This window comes from Trichomonascus vanleenenianus (assembly GCF_965637985.1).
Source record: "Trichomonascus vanleenenianus strain CLIB 3782 genome assembly, contig: TRVA0_001S, whole genome shotgun sequence".
NCBI classification, from domain to species: Eukaryota; Fungi; Ascomycota; class Dipodascomycetes; order Dipodascales; family Trichomonascaceae; genus Blastobotrys; species Blastobotrys vanleenenianus.
The window spans coordinates 226,802-246,136 of NW_027481886.1; the positions used below are offsets into that span (position 1 = coordinate 226,802).

At 50.0% G+C, this 19,335-nt stretch overlaps 8 protein-coding genes across 8 annotated transcripts; 3 read left to right on the forward strand and 5 right to left on the reverse strand.

Moving 5' to 3' along the window:
• Positions 1-201: 201 nt before the first annotated feature.
• TRVA0_001S02740 (uncharacterized protein) lies at positions 202-3,426 on the forward strand (the record flags this gene model as incomplete). The annotated part of the gene is made up of 1 exon (XM_076681785.1): positions 202-3,426. One exon carries the CDS (start codon positions 202-204, stop codon positions 3,424-3,426), a length of 3,225 nt encoding a protein of 1,074 aa, XP_076543742.1.
• Positions 3,427-3,696: 270 nt separating this feature from the next.
• On the reverse strand, positions 3,697-4,290 carry TEM1 (Ras family GTPase TEM1; the record flags this gene model as incomplete). Its single annotated transcript, XM_076681786.1, has 1 exon — positions 3,697-4,290. The coding sequence occupies one exon, from the start codon at positions 4,288-4,290 to the stop codon at positions 3,697-3,699; it is 594 nt and encodes a 197-aa protein (XP_076543743.1).
• A 651-nt stretch (positions 4,291-4,941) lies between these two features.
• On the reverse strand, positions 4,942-5,916 carry TRVA0_001S02784 (uncharacterized protein; the record flags this gene model as incomplete). The annotated part of the gene is made up of 1 exon (XM_076681787.1): positions 4,942-5,916. One exon carries the CDS (start codon positions 5,914-5,916, stop codon positions 4,942-4,944), a length of 975 nt encoding a protein of 324 aa, XP_076543744.1.
• Positions 5,917-9,987: 4,071 nt separating this feature from the next.
• ILV5 (ketol-acid reductoisomerase) lies at positions 9,988-11,187 on the forward strand (the record flags this gene model as incomplete). Its single annotated transcript, XM_076681788.1, has 1 exon — positions 9,988-11,187. The coding sequence occupies one exon, from the start codon at positions 9,988-9,990 to the stop codon at positions 11,185-11,187; it is 1,200 nt and encodes a 399-aa protein (XP_076543745.1).
• A 1,103-nt stretch (positions 11,188-12,290) lies between these two features.
• On the reverse strand, positions 12,291-12,947 carry UBC12 (NEDD8-conjugating protein UBC12; the record flags this gene model as incomplete). Its single annotated transcript, XM_076681789.1, has 3 exons — positions 12,291-12,560; positions 12,608-12,892; positions 12,945-12,947. 3 exons carry the CDS (start codon positions 12,945-12,947, stop codon positions 12,291-12,293), a joined length of 558 nt encoding a protein of 185 aa, XP_076543746.1.
• A 314-nt stretch (positions 12,948-13,261) lies between these two features.
• On the forward strand, positions 13,262-13,831 carry TRVA0_001S02850 (uncharacterized protein; the record flags this gene model as incomplete). The annotated part of the gene is made up of 1 exon (XM_076681790.1): positions 13,262-13,831. The coding sequence occupies one exon, from the start codon at positions 13,262-13,264 to the stop codon at positions 13,829-13,831; it is 570 nt and encodes a 189-aa protein (XP_076543747.1).
• Positions 13,832-14,101: 270 nt separating this feature from the next.
• Positions 14,102-17,116, reverse strand: TRVA0_001S02872 (uncharacterized protein; the record flags this gene model as incomplete). The annotated part of the gene is made up of 1 exon (XM_076681791.1): positions 14,102-17,116. One exon carries the CDS (start codon positions 17,114-17,116, stop codon positions 14,102-14,104), a length of 3,015 nt encoding a protein of 1,004 aa, XP_076543748.1.
• Positions 17,117-17,952: 836 nt separating this feature from the next.
• Positions 17,953-18,681, reverse strand: TRVA0_001S02894 (uncharacterized protein; the record flags this gene model as incomplete). Its single annotated transcript, XM_076681792.1, has 1 exon — positions 17,953-18,681. The coding sequence occupies one exon, from the start codon at positions 18,679-18,681 to the stop codon at positions 17,953-17,955; it is 729 nt and encodes a 242-aa protein (XP_076543749.1).
• Positions 18,682-19,335: the final 654 nt, after the last annotated feature.

Consider the following 19,335-nt stretch of genomic DNA (forward strand, 5'->3'; position numbering starts at 1 on the left):
ATGCCACTAATTGATCTCTAATTACACAAAAGAATATTTTTCTTACTATTCAATTATTCTATGATTTGATAAAAAAATGTTACCAAATATTGGGGTTTGAGAACTGGTAGATCGATGTCGGAGATCAGCCGCGCGGGTTACGCGTAGATATAATTTGTAAATGTGAAAATTACGGGTCTGAAATTTTCGTTTCACGATAAGATGCAACAGGAGGAGGTTCTGATAGAGGAAGATTGGAGGTACATATATGGCGGAAGCATAGACAAGGATGACGGATCAGGCGCCAAGAAGATACTGACGAGACGGGAGAAAGAGTCGTTGCAACCGATAGCTGTTGAACGGCTGGAAGACAACGTGGAGTTCTATATTGGCGATTGCGTGCTGGTAGAGTCGAATGTCAGCGCGCCGTATGTTGCGATTATCAAGTCATTTGAGTTCAGCTCCGAAGGGTTTATGGAAGTCGAGTTGCTATGGTTTCAGCGTCCCGAGGATATCAGAAAAGAATCGAAGCGTCGATCTGACGTTATGCCACAAGAAGTTTATATCACATGGGACACGGATCGCAATCCCCTTGATGTACTTGAAGATCATGCCCAGGTGTTGTCAATGGCAGCATTTGAAAAGAATTTTCCGACATTCAAGGTCCCACTGGAGTTGAGGGAGAAGGTGTTCTTCTGCCGATATGGCTGTAACACAACACACCTCATGTTCTCTGAGGAATTGAACTGGGGAAAGCACTATAGAGGAAGAAATACTGACATTGATGAATTGTTTAAGTGGTTGTCCCACTCGCTGCCGGTGAACCCTAACTTGAGGCATGTTAAGAAGAGGCCGCATGAGGACTCAGAGAACGAAGATCGCCAGCCGGAAAAAATCCCTCGCGTGGAAGGTAAAAGGGGGCCTGGAAGACCACCTAAGGTCAATTCTGATGGTACTCCAAAGCGAGGACCTGGAAGACCACCGAAACTCAATCCTGATGGCACTCCAAAACGAGGGCCTGGACGACCGCCGAAAGTCACGGTAAATCCTGATGGCACGCCTAAAAGGGGCCCTGGACGACCCCCAAAGGTTGATGAGACTACTACGCCTCAACGACGGGGGCCTGGCAGACCACGAAAGGATGAGCATTTGACAGAAGAAGCAATTGAATCAAGCGACGAGTCGGATATCGAAATGGACCAGGGACCGCCTTCAGAGGAGCCCGTGAAACGAGGGCCCGGTAGACCGCTAAAAGCAGCTGAAAGCCTGCAACCTGAATTGTCAGATGATGATGTAACACTCATATCTCCCCAAAAACGAGGTCCAGGGAGACCGCGGAAATACCCTATTGAGAGCGCAGAGGAATCCCCTGCCAAGCGGGGCCCAGGAAGACCCCGGAAATATCCTATTGAGAGTGCTGAACCATCTCCGCAGAAGCGAGGTCCTGGAAGACCGCCGAAAAGCTCCTATTTAGAGTCACCGAAACGTGGACCAGGGCGCCCGCCAAAAGAGATTAACGGGGATGCTCTTATTGAGAGTCCCAAGAGAGGGCCCGGCAGGCCACCTAAGAGTTCCTACGAATTGGAATCACCAAAACGTGGTCCTGGCCGCCCGCCCAAAGGTTCTTATGATGTACCAGCCGAAAGTCCAAAGCGCGGGCCGGGTAGACCGCCCAAGAGTTCTTACACGGAGGCAGAATCCACGAAAAGAGGACCTGGGCGGCCGCCAAAAAGCTCATATTTGCTTGAATCGCCTAAGCGGGGACCAGGGCGTCCACCTAAAGATGGATCTTTATCGCCTGTTAAACGTGGACCAGGGCGACCGCGGAAAGACGGATCGGTTTCTCCTACTAAGCGTGGACCAGGTCGCCCTCGAAAAGACACATCTGTCTCTCCAGCGAAGAGAGGTCCCGGAAGGCCACGAAAGTACGCTACAGAAGAAGAGAGGCAAAAGCGAAAATTGGACACTCAAGATCCATTTAGATCAGACGATGACGATAATTTCTACAGCGATGCTGAGAGTATTGACTACGAAGAAAACTCTGAAAGCGAGTTAGAAAGCGAAATCGAAGAGGAAGATGACGATCAATCCGACTTCGACGACTTGGAGCTGATCAAGCGGACACCCTCGAAGCGAAATATTGCAAAAAAGCAAGCATACACCAACAAGAAACGATTTGTCAAAGAACCACTCGAAGTCGTTTCGCTGCCAAAGCGAATTACTATGTCTGCTGAGCAGAGCATAGATCCAAATGCATCACCGCATAAATATGCGAGAAACAAATTGCATGTGGCCGCCGTGCCTGATTCCTTGCCATGTCGTGAAAACGAATTCTCACAGATATACTTGGCGTTGGAAAGCGCCATCTACGCCAACACCGGTAGCTGTGTTTATATCAGTGGTACGCCGGGTACAGGCAAGACTGCCACTGTCCGAGAAGTTGTTTCTCAATTGCAGCATCAGTCTGATGAGGGGGATCTTCCCGATTTTTCATTCCTTGAAATCAATGGAATGAAATTGATCGATCCTCATACTGCTTATGAGATTCTCTGGCAAGAGGTTAGTGGTGGACAACGAGTTAGTGCGTCACATGCAATGACCATGCTGGAGAAAGAGTTCAAGCTGCCCAATCCAAGACGGATTCCTATCGTTGTGCTAATGGACGAGCTTGACCAGCTTGTCACCCGAAACCAAGGTGTCATGTACAACTTTTTCAATTGGCCAACTTTCCAGCATGCTAGGTTAATCGTAGTGGCTGTGGCTAACACGATGGACCTGCCCGAGCGAATGCTCTCGAACAAGATTTCATCGCGATTGGGCTTGACACGAATCCAGTTCCCAGGTTACACGCACAACCAGCTGAGGGAAATTATCGCATCCCGACTGCAGGGTATCCCTGGGAACATTGTCGAGCGAGACGCCATGGAGTTTGCTGCGCGAAAAATTGCATCTGTCAGCGGCGACGCAAGAAGAGCCCTGGATATATGTCGCCGGTCGGTTGAAATCGCAGAGTCTGAAGCCAAGGAAGGAAACGAATTACCAAAAGTGACCATTATGCATGTGAGAAAAGCGATCACGGAGTCTACGAGCTCTCCCATTTCGCAGTACCTCAAGGGTCTGGCGATTTCGACCAAGGTTGTTGTGTGTGCTATCATGTCTCGAGTGCGACGCAGCGGTCTTATTGACAATCCATTGAGTGACATTCTGGATGATACCGAGCGGTTGGTAAAGCTATCTACCTATGCCAGCGACTTGATGGGGCTTTTGTATGACAATCGAGTTCGAATGGCTGGATTTGTTGAGTCGGTTGCTGAATTGAGTGAAGCGGGGGTTATTGTTGTTCAGAATCTCCGTGGAGAACGCAATGGCAATGTGCGGTTGGTGGTAAACGAGACCGACGTAGCCGATGCATTTAAGAACGATCCTGATGTTAAAGGAATGATATAGACTTATTATTGTTTTATCCACTACCTCGGTAACTTGGGTGGACCAGTCCCCCCAAACCCCCCTGGAGCTCCGCTTCGCGGAGATATTGTAGCCAATCAATTGAATCCCTCCGCGAAGCGGAGCTACGGGGGTTTGGGGGCTGGCCCCCAAGTCAATCGAAGTTCATTGGGGAGGGGCTTATCGGAAAATTAAGTTATGTCGGTTTTTTTATGTAATAATCGTAACTCATTATGATGTATGTATGTATATTACACTGATGACAGATGGATGTTACCACTGCTGGTAGATCATCAGCGGCTCCCCCGTGGTGGTGATTTCAGGAATGGTAAGTTTAAGGTCGAATGCTTTGGAGAGCACAATCTTGAAGATTTTCTGGATGTTAATAGAATGCGAAGTAGAAGAGAAGACAAGAGAGGCTTTCATGGCCTTGGCGAACCGCTTGGCCTGCTTGGTGATTTCCTCTTGATCTTCAGGCGGCAGGTTGACAAACATGTCGAATTTGGTGCCTACCAGGAACGGAATGGCTGTTTTGTTGAACCCGCGGGCCTGCCGGTACCACTCTTTGATGGAATTGAGCGTCGATTTACGAGTTAAATCAAACATGAAAAGGATGGCTACGGCGTCGTTGGACACCAGCGGCAGCATGTTCACAAACTCCCGCTGGCCCCCGAGATCCCATATTGAAAAAGTAATGTCCGTGTTCCTGATTGAGACGACTTTCTCCATGAAATTGACCCCGAGGGTCTGAATATAGTCCTCGTCGAAGGTGCCCTCGACGTACTTTACCATCAGGGAGGTCTTGCCGATTTGAGCATCGCCGACCATACCCACCTTCAACGACACGCCGTTGCGCTGTGGAGTCATCTCCACTGCCTGATTTTTCTGCGTAGGGGAAGTCGGAGCTGACATGATTGCCCTTCTCTCCTTTTTCGAAAGTGACCAGTGTGTTTATCTCCTGTCTATTTTCCCTTACCTTGACAGGCGCGCACTCACCAAAACACAACTCCCCCCTGTAATGCCCGCGTTTTTGAGATCTTCGCGTGTCCCAAAACACCCAAACGCGTGAAAAATGCTGAGTCATCGTCTTTAGTGGGTGCTGACTAACCGGTCATTGAACTTTGGCCTTATCGACGGAATGTACCATATGGCATATGGCAATAAGGCATTAACCAGGTGCGGTAGTCTGTTCAAGTAATTGATGGTATTACCATGGTATGTCGGTATTTGCTATGAGTGTATCGAAGTGTATGAAGTGTACAGGAACAATACTAATACTGGTGTAGTACCAAATGTATCAGCAGTTTGTTTTCGCACTCTACATATGTATTCAGCTATTTTGAAAAGAAAAGCCCAATTGACATGATCCCAGTAGCCTAATTTCATACGGTATCTGCAATTCGTCTACGCCTCGTTTCGCTCTCTCATTGCTCTCCTCAACGTACGAGAATCTCTTGCAACAGAAGAAAGTCGGCGTACTCCAGTACTAGATGAACCTTCTGATTGTTGCCTCATAAATTAATGGTTCTCTTCCGTAGTACCATTAAGAGTTTGGGTACCTCCATATTTCTTCTTCATCCAGTCAAGCCAATCCCAATCGACAAAAATGTCAAAGTCGCTCAAATCAAGATCCAGAGCTGTCCATTTAAGCAGCGGGCTTGCGAATTTCCCAGGAATGTAATCCTCTTCCTGGCACGTCGGCTGTTCAAGATCTGGACCAAATTTTGCGAATCTCAAGCTCCAGACAGCAATCCGAATCTCTTTTTTGTCAACAAGAATGACACTTCTCGGGGAATAGTCCATCCTAATCCCAACACCTCTATTGTCGAATTCTTGCTCCACTTCAATAAGTTTCTCCATAAGTCGCTGTTTTTGGTCTCGATTAAGCGATTTTGGGTCAATCTTTTTGAGACCCACGCCTTCAATGTAGCTTCTTAATATAACGCGGACATCTCGATTCTTATGCTTCGGGTGATCCTCCACCGGAACTTTCATAGTGTATGAGCCATAATACTTGGGGATTAGCTTGCCTTGCAAATCCTTCAAAAGTTCATAGGCAGTGGCTGTGCTGATGTAGCTCATATCTGAATGGACTGAGGCATCCTTGCCGAAAAAGGTAAGTGGGTCGAATAACTCAGCCACGACTTTCATTCCATTAGCGTTCCCCTCCATCTGTGATATATGAGCAGATATAATCTCAGCGATAAAGAGACGCTGCCTATCTTCGTCAGGTGGTTCAATTTCGTAAAGTAACTTGATCTTTATCTCCTCCATACCCACTGTACCAGGAAGAGGTAGGCGATCAAGCACACGTTCTAGGGGAGAGCTGGGTTCACCCCTTAGTCCGGAGGACATGGGATCGAATTTGTGGCGCAATCTGTTTTTGCTCTTCATCAAGTTTGGAGGAGTATGACTGCGAAGAGTAATTGTCCGCGGCAATTGCAATGGGAACCACTTTCGATCATATTCAAGACTCATCATATCACAACACATACAAGGTAATGAAATACATGAGAGAGGAGAGAAGAAAGAGAGAAGTCAGGTGGCAATATAAGCTCTACTAACTTTGACCCCGGCCTAAAAACAATTCAAACTTTATTATTGTGATGTGACCGCCGCGGTCCCCGTGGGATGAGAAGACAGACCAAGATTAGGTAGCCTCTGCGAACTGAGAGGCCTACCAGTCGCTGCGGACCCAAAACCACTGAGCGGCTCACCAGCAATAGCAGGACGATGGCGATCGTGCGGTCAAAGAGAATCGGTTCAACCGGGTTGCATCAACGAAGTGCACCACAAAGCTGCGCATTTTGCAGCTGGCAAAGTACCGGTAGCATTTGCAAAAGTGTAAGCCAGGCTTGGAGCTCTTATAGTACACGGGACAGTCTCCTGTTATTTTATTTTTTATTTCGGCTCAAAAATTGTTAGTAAAAGGAGGCGAAACTAGAAATTACGGCACGATAAGATCTGAGGCTGTGGTACACTAGCGGCAGTATATCAGCCGCACGCTCAGGGGCCTCGGGGCGATCCCTATCCGAGAACTAGATCCTGAATTTTCTACAGAAGCTTAGACTGCTTCGCTGCACCCGAATCTCCCGCGCTCAGTTCGCGAAAAGGTTGAAGCCTTTGTAGAAGGTAAAGGTCCACTCCACCTAAAATAACTTTAAAACCAATTTAATGCTATCAATTGGTTCTCATAGGTGTATCCAAAATCCATACCGCGACGGTCTCCACCGTGGTACGAGAAGGCATATCAAGATTGCGCACAGCGAGGCCCACCAGCCAATGTGGACTTAAATTCATCTTGCACTCATCCAGCAATAGCAGGACGTGGTCTATCGCGAGCTCACAGGGAGATGGTTCAACCAAAATGCATCGATAAAGCTGCGCGCTTTGCAGCTGACCAAGTACTTACCGGGTAGCAGTCGCTACGTACTTAACCGACTGGTTCAATTTCGTTCGGGACACGCGCTAATCGGCAATTGGTTTCGCCGGTTTCGAGTGGCAAGGGCCCAAATCTTTTGTGAGTATGGGCATTTGGAAACACTCCATCATATTCTTGCCCAGTGCCCCGTCTATGAGGCACAAAGGCACCTCCTTCAGGAGGTAAGCAACAAATTTGACCACTGAGTGAATATTCCCGAGAGAACGGGCTCGAGCTACGGAATTTGGACTCTGATGAACAGAGCGTCCTCGAAAGTGCTTTGCAATAAATAAGTGTCAGGCCGTCTTGAAGAGCGAGAGTCAGAGCCTCTCTCAAGCATGGCAACGAAACTCCAGGGTTATAAGTGCTTAGTATATGAAATAGAACTAATGCATGCTTGATGCACCGTCCAACGATTTTGTCAAACCCATTGCTAACAAGTAGTGCCGGCAGTAGAGGTCATTACCTACCTGTGTCGGATCTGTGTTTCAAACTGCCTTAAACGAAGGACAGTGCAATCAAGATCAACGGTATCACATTACTTACCGGCTGCGGGGGCCAAATTTCCTAAGGGTATCCACATTACATCCGATTCTCTACAGCTCAAAAAGGACCTGTACGAGGCTTGTGGTTCCAACTCGCATGGAATGGGTTACCTACAGTACATCATTAATACATAGAATCTTGAACTGCCTGGAAGATTGAAATCCTGTCGCCGCTCGAAGCCAATCCAAACCAGTATGTAAAATGCAACAACGTTGAAGGCTTTGTTATGAGACAGTCCGTGATCATGCTGTAGGGTTTACGTAGTATTCTTTAGTCTAGGTATATCAGCTTTCAAAACCTTTTTCGAAAAAATGCTACGTAATAAGTACGTCAAACAGCGCTCTGAGGCCGGAGTCAAACGTCGCACCTATAGTTTAAAGCCCTTGAAAGGGTTGCCGCGCAAAGCAGTGAAGTAAATTAGTAGCCTTCTGCCTTCTCATGCAATTAGTGTCAACAATCAATCTCAGCAAAAACAAGGGCAAACGATGCGATTGAAAATACCACAATTCCTTTATCTTAGAGGCTTTTAGTTTGCAGCCCGCCAGCACATAGCCCCTCCGCCAACACCTGTGGCTTGGGGCTGTTGTACTGCCAAAAAATATGTTGGAAGAGAGCCGAACTCTCTCGAAATATGAAAGATATCAGCGCTATCTTCCTTTCGCAGGGAAGCTTGGCTCTGGAACTGTGGATTTGAAGTTCCTCTATCCGATTCGCGTTGGACCAGATAGTCACACACAAGTCTTTACGGTTGAGGCTCGGTCCGACTTGGAGCATGTTAAGCGAGGAGAGATGCTGGTGGCAAAAGTGTACGACCCAGTCTTTATGGACGACGAGGGGGGATTTTTGGATCCTTTTCGAGCACTATACTCACGAGGTGCGTGCCTATGAGAAGCTCTCTGAGTTCCAGGGAGGGCTGATCCCCAAGTTTTATGGGTCATTTTCGTTGGACGTCCCTGCTCCAAATGAAATGAAGAGAGGTTTGACTCATCCTCCTTTAGCACACGCCGGGGAATTCAATGGAAGTGTTGAATACAGAGAGCATTTCACAGAAGGATCGCCAGCAGTTGATGAAGTCGGTAATCGATTTTGAAGGTTCGATATACCAACGCGTTATAGAGCTCCTAAGTCTAATTCCTGATCATGTAATTGTCACGGAACCTAGCATTTCGCGGGAAAGGCCGCTGGTTTTTGTTGATTTTACAGATGCTATATTTGGTCGGCTACTAGATGATATGATAGCTAGGTCTGGATCGGAGCCGTTTCTCGGACAATATATCTCGCCGATTTTACGGTGGGGCGTATGGGGAGAAGACTTCGCTTCTAGATTTGATGATTAGATTGACTGGGGGTGGCAAGGATGGCTTGAGTAAGAATATGCCCATACGATACCCTCAATAACATCAAAGATGTGGAAAGCTTACACCTGCCGCGATTCGAAAGAATAGGGAAGGCTCTAGTTTGACTTTGTCTAAAAAATTGGTGATTATAGCTCAATTTCTCTGGAATTATTACATCGCGGTAAATTGCTGGTACATCCATATATAGCTTCTAAATTGTGATATGAGCACTGGTAATTGACACACTTTTATTCATTTCAAGCGAGCATCATAGTATCTGTATTATTTTCACGTTACTGCAACGTTACTGGCGTAATTATTTCGTGAAATAAAACTAGCATGCTGCACTAAATAGGACGAGCACTGGAGTGTATTTGAGGGCCAGCCCTCGAGCTCCCGTAGTTGCGGGTTCTGCCCCCAAACCCCGTAACCCTCCCAACAGATTCGTTACAGTTCGCAACAGCGTAACAAAACTTCGTAACAGCCCCTCTCTAACGATGCCACCCTTCGCCACGGTCAAGGAGTTCTCCGCGTAGCGGAGCCCCAGGGGGGTTTGGGGACTGGTCCCCCCAATTGCACTAGTATAATATCTATTCGAGGGCATCGAGCTCCCGTAGCCATTACATCAGCCAAATCTCCGCGCAGCGGAGCCACAGGGGGGTTTGGGGGGACTGGTCCCCCCAATTACACTAATAATGGACATGACTCAGTTCAGCCTTACAAACGGGTGAGCGGCTGTACAACCGCGTATAGCTTCTCTCGCGTTTAAATTATGTACGAATGCGATGGGCTTCTATGGGCTCATCTCTTACAGTATCAATTATCTTACTCTATAGTTACAGAGTAGTGGAAGTGGTGAAAGCGGTTGGCCGATCGCGCCGAAATCGGCCGCTAGCACATGCCGCGGTATGACTATTTCCTAAGGCGGCCCGATAGCGGCTAATATGCCTGTAAGGAAGGTGAAATTTCAGGCATCGCATAGGTAGGTGGATCACAGTAGGTGGACTACCGGCTGCGATGACTCTTTTTTGGTACGACGATAGGCTGCAGATATCGAGCGTGCATATATCGAGCGTGGTTCAATGGGACCCGTAGGTACATGTCGCAGGCGATAAAGCCCGGAATGTGTCACCAGCCATTGGCCACTAGGGAAGCAGCGCCCCGCAACCGGAACCAGGCTGAGACTATATAAGCGATCGGTTCGCCCTTTTGGAACTTGTTCTCTTACAATTCACTTCAATTGAAAACACTATCACAAAAATGTCCTCTCGAGCCATCATGAGAACTGCTGCTCGGGCCGCCGCCCGAGCCGCTGTCCGACCAGCCCAGCGACGAGCGCTCTCTGCTCTCGCCCGACCGGCCGTTGTTCGATCGAACAAGGCCGCTGTCGCTACCCCTCAGTTCACCCGAGGTGTCAAGACCATCAACTTTGGCGGCACCGAGGAGGAAGTCCATGAGCGAGCCGACTGGCCTCGGGAGAAGCTCCTTGACTACTTCAAGAACGACACCCTGGCTCTCATTGGCTACGGCTCCCAGGGCTACGGCCAGGGCCTCAACCTGCGAGACAACGGCCTCAATGTTATTCTTGGTCTGCGAAAGACCGGCAAGTCGTGGCAGGATGCCCTTGACGACGGCTGGGTCGAGGGCGAGAACCTGTTTGAGGTCAAGGAGGCCATCAACCGAGGTACCATTGTCATGAACCTTCTTTCCGATGCTGCCCAGTCCGAGACTTGGCCACAGATTGCCCCATTGATCACCAAGGGCAAGACTCTTTACTTCTCCCACGGCTTCTCGCCAGTGTTCAAGGACCTGACCCACGTTGAGACTCCAAAGGACGTTGACGTCATTTTGGTTGCTCCAAAGGGCTCTGGCCGAACCGTGCGATCTCTGTTCAAGGAGGGCCGAGGCATCAACTCTTCTTACGCCGTCTGGAACGACGTTACTGGCAAGGCTGAGGAGAAGGCCATTGCCCTGGCTGTTGCCGTTGGCTCTGGCTACGTTTACAAGACCACCTTCGAGAAGGAGGTGCGATCTGACCTGTACGGTGAGCGAGGCTGCCTCATGGGCGGTATCCACGGCATGTTCCTTGCTCAGTACGAGGTTCTGCGAGAGCGAGGCCACTCTCCATCGGAGGCCTTCAACGAGACTGTCGAGGAGGCCACCCAGTCTCTGTACCCATTGATTGGCAAGTACGGCATGGACTACATGTACGATGCTTGCTCCACCACTGCTCGACGAGGTGCCCTTGACTGGTCTCCAAAGTTCAAGGATGCCCTCAAGCCAGTCTTCAACGAGCTGTACGACCGAGTTGTCGACGGCTCTGAGACCAAGCGATCTCTGGAGTTCAACTCCCAGAAGGACTACCGAGAGAAGTTCGAGAAGGAGCTCCAGGAGATCCGAGACCTTGAGATCTGGCGAGTTGGCAAGGAGGTGCGAAAGCTCCGACCTGAAAACAACTAAAATGCATTGCTTCGCGGACCGCTCAATCCTTACTCCGGTAGGGTGCGATATTGTGTATAGTGTTCCTTGAAGTGAATTTAACGATAATGTCCTGTGATGAATGTATGTATCTTAAATAATATCTAATGATTTACTTTCCAATATTTTGAATCCTTCGCTTAGTCCCCAGTTGCACTAGATGTATTCGAGGGCCAGCCCTCGAGCTCCCGTAGTTGGGGGCTCTGCCCCCAAACCTCCGCGAAGCGGAGCCCAGGGGGGTTTGGGGGGCTAGCCCCCCAATGATTACCCTATTCACTGGCTTCATTTAATGCATTACCGTTATTGTGTCACTAGGTTGTTCCCCTGAATGATTCACAGACCGTGCAGCTATAGTCTCATTGATCATAGGTAATATCACTGGCCGCACAGGTTTCACTGATCCTAGGTACAATCGGGTAGTAACAAAAATTGCCTGGGATAGGCTGATTCTGTATCTGTGCAATCCTAAAATAATAGTACTAATTCAAAAGCCTCTTTTATTCTTGATTGATATTGGTTTGATGCCTAAGATTAACCTCCGCGTAGCGGAGTTCAGGGGGGTTTGGGGGGCTAGCCCCCCAATGATGATGGTATTGTCCAATTCTTTTGCTTCATCTACCGTAATGTATTGAGTTACCCCAGATTGTTCTCCTATAGTTTTACCGATCCTAGGCTAATATCGGGTACTGTAGTAACAGAGATTGTACAAGGGCTTAATTCCTTCTTTATCAGTGTAAAATAATATCTAATGGTACCATTCGAAGGCGTCTTTTGATTCTTGAATTGATGCCTAAGCTGCCATCAAAAATCCTCCGCGAAGCGGAGCCCAGGGGGGTTTGGGGGGGCTAGCCCCCCAAGACTGCCATAAGTAGGTACCGCTAGTGTAAATTGTAGAGGATTTGGGTTGGTTTTCTGTGGAATAACCCATCCATACTTGTTACAGCATAAACGATTGGTTGGAATACCAGTAATAAGCGATGGAGGAAGATGCATGGTGAATAGCGTGTGATGTATTAAATATCCCTCCCCGTATGCAAAAGAGAGGTATAGCTGTTGGAAAAAAGTACAGTTAGCGCGCATTCTATCTATCTACGCCCGGTAGAGAGCACTCTATCGAACTTGACGCCGTTAATGACATAGCCCTGCATGGCAGACCGGACGTTATCCTTGAACCGATCGCGGTTCCTCTGGAGGTCCGCCGCCGCCTCCTTATTCAGCGGATCCGCCGGGTTCGGCTCCAAAAAGAGATACTGCAGACCCACCATGACAGAGTTCAGGTTGAGCACGGGCTTCCAGTCCTCCCGCAGAATGTTGAGGCACACGTTACCCTCCAGATCGATATTGGGGTGATAAATCTACAAAGGTTAGTAAAAACCTTCAAAAAAGACAACAAACAACATACAATATTCAGACATTTAACCTTTGGAGGCTCATGGGGGAAGTTTGTGTTGACCGCAAAGGAGAACTTGAACACGCCTCCTTTGTAGATACCCTCATCGGGCTTGATCTCGAGCTCGAAGTTCATGATATCCTCCGGATCCGGGAAATGCGTCTTCATGGTCGGCGGCAGCGACAGCTCGGTGAGGTCCTTCTGCACCCGCAGCTGGGCCGCCGTGATCTTCTTCTTTCGAGATCCCGACTGGGCCTCTTCCTCCTTTTGTTGCTGCTTTAAGCTCCAGATTTTCAGCTGTCATCGAGTTAGCTTTTTCTTCCTTCCTTTTCCCAGTTCTTTTGCTTACCATTTTGGCCTAAACACAAATGCAAACCGGTCGTTGTGGCAAGGGTCTCGTACCACAAATCACTTTAGGGTGTTTGAAGTGTAAGGGAAGTGTCGCATATCCCGCTTATAATGGCGGAACCCCAGCCGCACCAGACCTGCGGGCGCCTCATCATGTGAATTAGCCATAGTCCACTAATTCACCAACTTTATCACGTGGACCGAATTAGTACTCGGTTAATTCGCCGAGTTTATCAAATCGATCAAATCACCGCCAACGATAAGACCAATCGATTACAGGATATTAATACTTATATTAAGACTCGATAAAGCAGAAGAATGTCTGGATTCTCAAAACCAGAGTGGAAAAAAGCCACAAGGCCCGGCGAAGAGAAAGTAAAAAAGCCAGAGGCACTGCAAAATTCCACCCTCTCTAAAGGGCCTACTGTATCCTCAGTACCATTGGGCCAGCTGCCCAAGGTAGCCGGTGCCAAAGTAGACAAGAAAAAGAGCGCATCGCAAAGCACGACCAGCTCGCATGTAACAGTAAAGAGAGCTGGAGGAGGCAAGAAGTGGGAGGATAAATCCCTCCTGGAATGGGACCCGTCGCACTTCCGGCTGTTCATTGGCAACCTGAGTCCTGAGGTCACTGATCAGATGCTCGAGACAGCGTTCGCCAAGTACCCGTCAATTAGCAAGATCAAGGCTGTAATGGACCCCAAGTCGGGCAAAAACAAGGGTTTCGGCTTTGTAGCGTTTGTCGACCCCGAGGAGTACTTCAAGGCGTTCCAGGAAATGAACGGCAAATACATTGGCAACCATCCGATCCAGCTGAAAAAAGCCAATACCGAAGTCAAGCGCTCGGTCGTCAAGGACAAACGGTCCAAACCCTACCATCGGCGCCAATAACCATTTATAATAGACAATCCCCGCAAGCTCGAGGGCTAACCCGTAGTACTATCTAGCGTAAATGGGGGGACCAGTCCCCCCAAACCCCCCTGGGGCTCCGCTTCGCGGAGATCTTTATGGTCGTGACGGGGGTTTGGGGGCAGAGCCCCCAACTACGGGAGCTCGAGGGCTGGCCCTCGAATACACTCCAGGGCAGGTGCCATTGGGAAAGCGGAGGGGATAAACCAAAAAAATGCATTTATTGAGCCCTAAACTTAATGAATAATGGATTTACTGATTCTCGTGGTCCGATACCTCGCTCATGTCGACAAACTCATAGGCGTCCGAGCTGACGTCGCTGCCGTCACTGGAGCTAAAGTCGTATTCAAAGTCGTCCGTCGTGTTGGTGGTCGTGTCAATGCCACTCATGCTAGCAGCGGTGTTACTGGCCATGCGTCCAACTCGCCCGCGTGGAGCACGGCTTCTCAGCGTGGTGCTAGTGTCAATGGTCGAGTTGGATGGACTTTCCTTGGGGAGTCGCGGCACAATGACGTTGCTGCCTGAGCCTTCCATCTCCTCGTCGCTTTCGCCCTGAGTAGACGATTCCACGGCCGGAGACTCCGCCTTCTTGGTTCGGGCCTCAACGACGGTAGGAACCGGAGAGTTTCGATTGAATATGACACGGTTCGATGCAGTCATGAGCTGGATCGACTCAATCTTTTCCTTAGTTCTGGTAGTAAACAACGTCACTGGATGGCCAACCGCAATCGGGAGGTCCGTGGGCTTCAGCGTAGTGATCCCGTCGCCTACAAGGACTACGCCAGCTGGCCACTCGTTTGGACCATTGTTTCGGAACATGAACTTGCAGAACTCGCCGATCCGTGCAAACTCAAGCAACTCGGCACTAAGCTCCACTTCCTCCTTCTCCTCCTCTGGAGGTGGTGGCGTCGAACCACTTTCCTTGACGAGCTCATTCTGGATGCGCTCAGTATAGTCAAGCTCGCAGAATCTATCGCCGGATGGAGTCTCCAGAGACCAATACTTCGGCACGTCGTTGATGGCGCTGGGCTGAGTGAAGGCCGTAAACGTGGCCACGCTGCCCGGTCGCACAATGAATGGGCTATAGCTCCATCGAACGTGGTGGCTGGCGTCCTCCTCGTGGGTCGGAACAACCTTGGTGTATCGTGCCCATGGCTCCCGGCCTGTGTTCTTGAACATCCACGTCAGACAGCCATTGCTATGGCATGAGAACAACACGAGCTCGGCACCTAGTCGCTCAGCCGGCTCCTTCTCCTCCTCCTCGGTCTTCTCCTCGGTCTTCTCCTCGGTCTTCTCCTCGGTCTTCTCCTCGGTCTTCTCCTCGGTCTTCTCCCCGACCTTCTCCTCGACCTTCTCAGTAGGGGGAGATGGAGATGGAGATGGAGATGGGTTGTCGAGGTCCATCTTCTCCTCAACCTGTCCAATAGTTGGAACCTTCTCAGTAGGAGGACATGGAGGTGTAGTGGAAACAACAATTCTAGTTGCGCCCTTGGCCAACAAATCATCAACGATCTTACTTCCCTCCTCGTCAGTAATCTTGGCCAGTGGATGCGACTTGTCATGCGTGTTTCGCGGGTCAGACTCGCACCGTGAGCACAGATCGTAACCCTCGCACACAAGACACTTATACCGCACACCGCTAATGTGCGCCTTACCCTGGCAGTTAATGCCGCCGCAAACAGTGTCTTCAAACTCATGCTTCTCAGCGTACGGAGCAAACCGCGCATAGTCTGCCGGATCTCGAATAGCCACGACATCATGCCCCGGGTGAATCTCGCTTCGCAGCGAGTAGCAGTTCGGGCACAAGTCGTAGTCGGGGCACTTGGCACACTTGTACCGCACCCCATAGATGGTCTTGTCGCAGTGGTCGCACAGGGCATTGTGCGCAGCCAAAGGCCGCTCAGACCACAACTTGGGGGCCGCCACCAGGTCGGCAAGAATAACCTTGTGGGCGTTCGAGTCCATCATTTTGACAATAGGATGCGTCTTATCGTGCTTATTCAGCGGATCGGCCTCGCATCGAGCACACAAGTCGTAGTTATTGCACTCGAGGCACCTGTACCGCACTCCTCTGATGCACTTGAGCTTGCCCTGGCAGTTGATACCGTCGCAGTACACGCTCTTATGCACGGGTCGCTGCATCTTGGCGGCAGCCCGGACCAAGTCTGTAGCTGTACGAATGAGCACCATGGTGTGGGTTGGGTGCACTTGGTCCCGTAGAGCGAAGCACGTCTCGCACAGATCATAGTCCGGACAGTCAATGCATTTATACCGTATGCCGCTGATTTTAACGTCACAATGGTCGCAGAGAGCCCGATGGACCGCTGGTGGACCTTCAGCAATGTTGCTTTTTTCAGTGCTGCTTCTAGCGTTACTGCTGGTGTTGTCGTTACTCTTCTTTGGCCGCAAAATATCGCTATCCGGGTCCCGAATGATCAAAAACGGATGGTCCCAGTGGATCAAGTTCCGGTCTTCTACGCATCGCGAGCAGTAGTCAAAGTCTCGGCATTGCATGCACTTGTACCGCACGCCACGAATTTGCACGTCGCATCCGTCGCAGTAGGCATTGTGCACGACTTCTTCTTCGTCTGGTTTAATTCCGCACAGTGGCTTAGTGCTGTCTACGATAATCGTCTGCGCCTCCTTGCAACCGTGCGGCTCATGCGGCTCATGCGGCTGACAAAGACCCATTGCGCCGCACACCGAAGTAGTGGCAACATCGTCTAGCGTTCGCATGCAGTCCTTAGTCGGGCCCAAACTGACGCTAGACGCACTCGCCTGGTCAGATACACTCACCTGTGAAGATTGGCAAGACGGAGAAGACGCCGCTTGGCTAGGCATATCCGCCACAATCTTCTTTACCAGCGACGCAAACTCGGCATTGGTCTCCAACTGCTTTACAATGGCCTCCAAGTGGCCTTCTTTGGAATGGTGCTTGCGCCCGCGGTGTCCATGGCCATGTCCCGGGCTAGAGGACCCGACATTCGGCGCCGCAGTGCCCTTGTCGTACACCTCAAACGAAAACTTGCGCTTCACCTGCAGCGCCAGCATAATGTCGCTGTAGTCCCGGGCACAGGCAAGCGGGACAAACCCGTCCATCTTCTTGGAGTATCGGAACACCTCAATCTCCTGCGTGGGTTCAATTTCAAAGAGCCGCCGCACGGCCTGTACGAACCTAGTCTGGGTAACCTCGCCCGGCACCCGCAGCTCCGTGGACTTCTTCGTCCCGCGGTACGTGATCGATGCAATCAGCGTCTGGGAAGGCATCCTAAGGGGGGTAATGGTAATGGGTGGTTAATGGTAATGTGGAGAGACAAGAGACCTTGGGTATGATGGTGGCGAGAGCGCTCCTCCGACCGGTCCCCCGCCAAATTTAATTAAACGCTATCACACTGCATATGATATGCCGCCGCACCGTATATAGCAATGTTACGACGAGCCCCAATGGGGCCAGAGGAAAAGCGTAGTAGGCCAATGGGGGGACCAGTCCCCCCAAACCCCCCTGGGGCTCGACTTCGTCGAGATTTTTGGGGGAGGTATTGGATGCCCAAGATCTCGAGTTCTGAAAATAGAAACCGGATTAGAGTTCTCAATCTTTAAGTCTATGTTCGTAGCAATTGCTGGATTAGGCGATTAGCTGCTAGGTACGGGGGTCTTTAGGCTCAGTCTAGGTGCTCAATTGCTCCCAGGTACTCAATTACTGCTTACATGGGGGGAACCCGCTCCTCTGGGAACGAATAGGTGAACGAAAGAATAAATTTACAAATAGAGGCAGTCATTTAGGAAGTGGTATAAATTGGTAGCAATTACTACATTTGGAAGGGAGGTCTGGAGGCAGAGCCTCCAGTTATGGGGTCTGGGGCTGGGCCCCAGTGTACTCAACACTACTACCGTAGTTATTATCTAGAAGGAATAAATTTCAAGCGAATATTTAAGAAAGTGCTATAGGAATTGCTGAATTTGGAACGGAGGTCTGGAGGCAGAGCCTCCAGCTACGGGGTCTGGGGCAGAGCCCCAGTGTATTCAGCGGTAGCTGCTTAATTGGAAGCTGTTATGAAGGTAAGCGAAGGAATAAATTACAAGTACATAGATGCAGTTAATTTTTAGAAGTATTGCGGGTAGTAGACCGGCTGGGGCTGGTAGTAGAACTGGGACATGTCGTAGGGCAGGACTGGCTGCGACGGATCAAAGTAGAAGAATTGAGGGGGAGGCGGGGGAGGAGGCACCGGGTAGTAGTAAGGGGACGGATGGTCCGCCATGACGGGCTGCTGTGGGGCCTGGAATTGGGGATGATTATGATGCTTGCGGTGGACGAAAGAAGAGTCCACAATGGGGTTCTTCTTGCGCTTAGGGGGGTTGGAGGACAGCAGCGAAGGGGACTTGATGGGAGAGGAGCAGGTGGTGGAGGCTGTTGATGCGGGGGTGAAGCTGCGGCTGATGGGCTCCTCGTCCTCGGAGGAGGAGGAGAAGGACTCTGTGAGCCGAGCGGGAGAAGGCTTTTTAGAGGTGGTCAAGCGCAGCGACCCCATGCGAGAAGGGAGATCATTGGGCGCCTTTTGAGGAGGTAATGCAATTCTTATTCCAGCCAGGTCCACTTTTCGCGCCCCTGGCAGGATTGTGTGGATGTTACAGGGCACTTTGGCAGTCACCGCGTCCTTTTTGGCCATTCCTGGGAACCGCGCCGTCACGACTGCGTACCCCAGGTGTCGCCGACTACCAAAGGGCGGGTAGGAAGAGGCCGCATCGGCGGCTCCGACCTTGGCGCTAGTGGTGCCTGAGGCTTTCCTGACCGTCTGAGCATTAGATCGTTTTTTGGAAATAGCTCTCGACATTATTACCTTTTTGTTATCTATTGTAATACACGACGACCAAACGAATAATTAAACTTTTGATTAAGTGATTTGTTTCCGTGGTATGCACTTTCGTAAGACACACACACAAATAAAACGCGATCTGTTAATACGCTCGTGTTTACAAAAAAACCCTCTCCGTAATTAAAATCAGCTAACCTGCTTCCAGCTTAGCCCTAGTGCTCTTTTCGGGGGTTCTAGTTGCCTCCTGTTAACACTCGTTTTGTTAGTGTTATCTTATCAGGAGGTAAAAAAATTTGTCACGACGCGAAAATTGTCCTTCCCTGTGTGGCTTCTGGGAAGATCAAAAGGAGAAATTGGGGGTGGCGATATATGTCCCAGCTGGCCAGCTGGCCAGGGCGCGTTTTTTTCCCCCCGCCGCGCGCGCTTATGTCCCAACGCGCACGCAACACCACCAAATTCCTTTAATTTATCGTAATTATGCAAGGGCCTACATATGTAGTGGGAGAAGGGGGGGCAGACAACTACGGGTACTGTAGCCCTTTGTGAAGAAAGGGAGGACTGGTTAGAAAAGCTCTAGGTCCCAAAAGTTCTCGGCACATGAATTCAGCCAGCAAATTGCTGCTGCGCATCTGAGATACACCCCCCTAAGTGCAATTTCACCCGAAGAGTGAA